Below are 3,703 nucleotides of genomic sequence, written 5' to 3' on the forward strand. Positions count from 1 at the left end.
CGTATACAAGGTGTCTATGAGATAGAACTGACTTGATGGCACTTAACAACAACAACATAGTCATATTTAAGGAGCTCAGGTAGCATAGTGGGTTGTGTTGGGCGACTAACATCAAGGTCAGCAGTTCAAATCTACCAGTTGCTTCTTGGGAGAAAGATTAGCGTTTCTGTTCCCGTAAAGATTTACAGCCTCGGAAACCCTATGAGTTGGGCTGGACTCGAAAGCACGCAATCACCAACTACCACCACCATAATTATACTTGTTGCATTTACTCTTGTAATGAGGCCTGGATCTTACAAAATATGTTATTATTAAGTGCCAGCCAGTTGCTATGGTTCTGACTCATAGCAACTCTGTACAGGGTTTTCTAGGAGTGGCTGGTGAGTCTGAACTGCCAACCTTTGGGTCCAATGCTTATCATACAACACCACACCAGAACTCTTTATAAAATATGCAAGCATTAAATTTTAAGATTGCACTGTTTGTGACTGCAGACTGAAGGTGATCTATTAATACAATATAAAGCTTATTTCCTTTGTGACTGAAAAATCATTTTATTACTGTTTCAATTATTAGAATTGATCTTTCAAAATCTTTTTCTGTATTTTGTACTTACTATATGTATTGCTTATTTTAGGCAATAATCACATGAAAGAAGAAAATTATGCTGCTGCAGTGGATTGCTATACACAGGCAATAGAATTGGATCCAAACAATGCGGTTTATTATTGCAACAGGTAAACTGGCACTGTTGTGCCAGGTTTATTGTTCTTAAACGTTTGGAGTAATAGCTCTGGATGAGAACTGTAAAATATATTTCTTTGCCAAATTTTGAAGTTCAGAAAAATATAAAGTAGAGAAAAAATAAAAATAAACTTACAAATTTACCAAATAAAGGCAACTAGTATCAACTTCAGGCATATTTTGTTCAGCGTAAGCAAAATCATTTTGTTGTTGTTGTTAAGTGCCATCTAGTTGGTTCCAACCCACAACGACCCTGTATAGGGTTTCTGAGGAGCGGCTAGTGAGCTTGAACCACTGACTATGCAGTTCAAACGACTTTGCAGTCTGGCACATTAATCCACAGCACCATACCAGGACTCCGAAATCATTTTAGACTCAGCTTTATTCAGAAATTATTTATAAATATTATTTAAATTACTTAAAAATGATTTTATTACTTATTCTTTTTTGAATTTCCAACAATTGCCATTGTACTTGGCAATAAGGAACTCTGCTATTTCAGAATGAGTAGATTGTTGTTGTTATTAAGTGTTGTCAAGTCTGTACCAACTCTGCAACCTGTATAGGGTTTCCAAGGAGCAGCTGGTAGGTGTAAACTGCCAACCTAGTGGTTAAAAGTCCAGTACTGATCCTATAGAGCCATACCAGGATTGCTGTTAATTACTGTCGAATCAGTTCTGACCCATAGTGACCCTGTATAGGGTTTTCAAAGAGCTTGACCTTGCAATTCAAACTGACTTTGCAGTCGAGCGCACACCATCACATCAACATACTTTAATTTATACTAACTAAAGCCATTTGAACTGCAAGGTCGGCAGTTCAAGCTCACCAGTCACTCCTCGGAAACCCAATACAGGGTCGTTATGGGTCGGAAGTGACTCGACGGCACTTAACAACAACAACAACATTGTACTGCTGGTGTTCTGGTGTGGCACTGTAGGATCAGCACTTGACTGCTAACCATAGGTTGTCAATTCAAACCCACCAACCACTGCTTGGAAACCCTATAAAGGATTGCTATGAGTCAGAACTGACTCAATGACATTTAACAACAACAACAACAACATTGTACTGCTGAGGGACAGTGAGTTTCTTTCCATTTCCCTCCCTCCCATTAAACTCCCCTCATCCCCCCAAGATTTAAAGCTACAGTGAATATCTTTGCTTTTAAATCTTTTTCTGGCATTCACATTTTCTGGAGTTTGGATGTATCCTTTGAAATGCACATTGTAGGGCTAGTGATCTAGACATGAAAGACATTGTTAATGAAGATTGCAAAGTAGTTCCAGTTTCTTTAAAAATATTTAGAAAAATAATTACTTCCCCCAGAAGTATATGAATGTATCTCAGAGCCTACTCAAAGGTTCTTAACAACAACAACAACATCATACCCACATCAGCCTTAAGTATTCAAGTGATTATTTGCTATTTAAAATGTAATATAATTATTATTTTATTATCAATTGTTCTGATTTATGTTTATTTAATTATGAGAGACCTAGGACATTTTTCAAATGGCTATTTGTAAATTGTCTTTTTGTAATTACGACAGGCTTTAACCTGTTTAGCCTTAGTCTTATTTCTGTTTCTTTCAATGCTGAGCTTTTTAATGACACCTATAGGATGCATTTCCCAGGTTCCTTTGTCGTTTTGCTTCTGTCTGGGTTTGGCTATGGAAGGTACTGGCAGGAGATTGGAAGACTGAGAAAAGAAGAGCTCAGGGTGTTTTTCCCTCTTTATCTCAGGGGAAGGTCCAAAACTGGCAGAGGATGTATGTCTTGTCTTTACTGTCTGCCACTGGAGAAATCTGTTGTTTCAGCCTTTAGACTGGTTATGTTCAGTTTTGGACCCAAGATCCTACTGTCTTAGGGGTGGTAAATTGATACATAACCTACCTGCATAGCATCTCAGCTCTTCTCTCACCTGTATAATCAATTCCCTGCATTGCATTGCTCCCTTTTAAGTATATTAACTGCTACGTGCATTTAAACTTTTTTAAAAAATTATTGTTCTCTTGTTTTTAAAAATATGATACACACTAAGTCACTTTTATTCAACAGAACTTTTTACAATGATGGAAGTAATCGGTTATCTGTGTGGTCCACAGTAGGTATTGATGACTTATAATGCAGCTACTGAAAATGAGAAAATAAAATTTAAAATTATTTCAAAAGCAGTTTCAATTAATTAGCTGAATAATCTAAATTTCAATAGCCACATGGGGCTAGTGTTGTGGTATTGAATCACACATCTGATTAGCAGATATATAATTAATGTATTTAATATGTAAATATTTTAAATTTTACATAGTGAAAAAAATTTTTTTTCAGTTTAAATTGTCATCTAATACTTTGTAGCTTAAAGCTCTCCTTACTTTCAGACTTGACAAATAACTTCTTTTTTTATTTTTTAAATGTTTATTGTGCATTATATGATAGTTTACATGGGAGAACATTAGCTTTACATTTATTCTGTCGTATATTGTTTCATTGCCATTGTCTCTGCCTCCATCTCTGGTATCACTGCTTCTCTGGGTAGGGTCCTGCTGTCCACTCGTCTCCCTTGATGGTCCCAGGGACCTCCGCTCCTAGACTGCAAAGTCAGTCACTCCCCTCCTTTTGCTACAAAATGTGTCTACCTTTACATTTCCAACCCTCATAATCAGTCCTGATAACAGTTATTCACTATTGTATCACAAGAGACCTATCCCCATCTCGTTTCATCAGCCTTGCCCAGACAGATTGGATACTACTCATTAGAGATTCTACCTTCCTCTGTGTCCTCTGGATCTAGGCTTCCTCTTGAAAGCTTGTAAGCTAGTCTCTTCTTGCCTTTGTAGCCCTCCCCATTTTGGGTATCCCATGTCCAAGTTGCCCATCCCTGTCTACTCTGTGTATGGAGGGGGTGGGAATGATCCTCGCTGTAAAGATTTGTTCCCTCTTTTGAGCTACTGCATCCA

At 37.4% G+C, this 3,703-nt stretch overlaps 1 protein-coding gene across 1 annotated transcript in view; it reads left to right on the forward strand.

The window, feature by feature from the left end:
- The window catches only part of SGTB (small glutamine-rich tetratricopeptide repeat (TPR)-containing, beta), a 55,887-nt gene that overhangs the window by 24,275 nt on the left and 27,909 nt on the right, over window positions 1-3,703 (forward strand). Inside the window, exon 4 of the mRNA XM_006870983.1 lies at window positions 638-737. Within this exon, the coding sequence (XP_006871045.1) occupies window positions 638-737 (100 nt within the window). The remainder of the gene's footprint in view (window positions 1-637; window positions 738-3,703) is intronic.

Source organism: Chrysochloris asiatica, unplaced genomic scaffold, assembly GCF_000296735.1.
Source record: "Chrysochloris asiatica unplaced genomic scaffold, ChrAsi1.0 scaffold00157, whole genome shotgun sequence".
In the NCBI taxonomy this organism is placed as follows: domain Eukaryota; kingdom Metazoa; phylum Chordata; class Mammalia; order Afrosoricida; family Chrysochloridae; genus Chrysochloris; species Chrysochloris asiatica.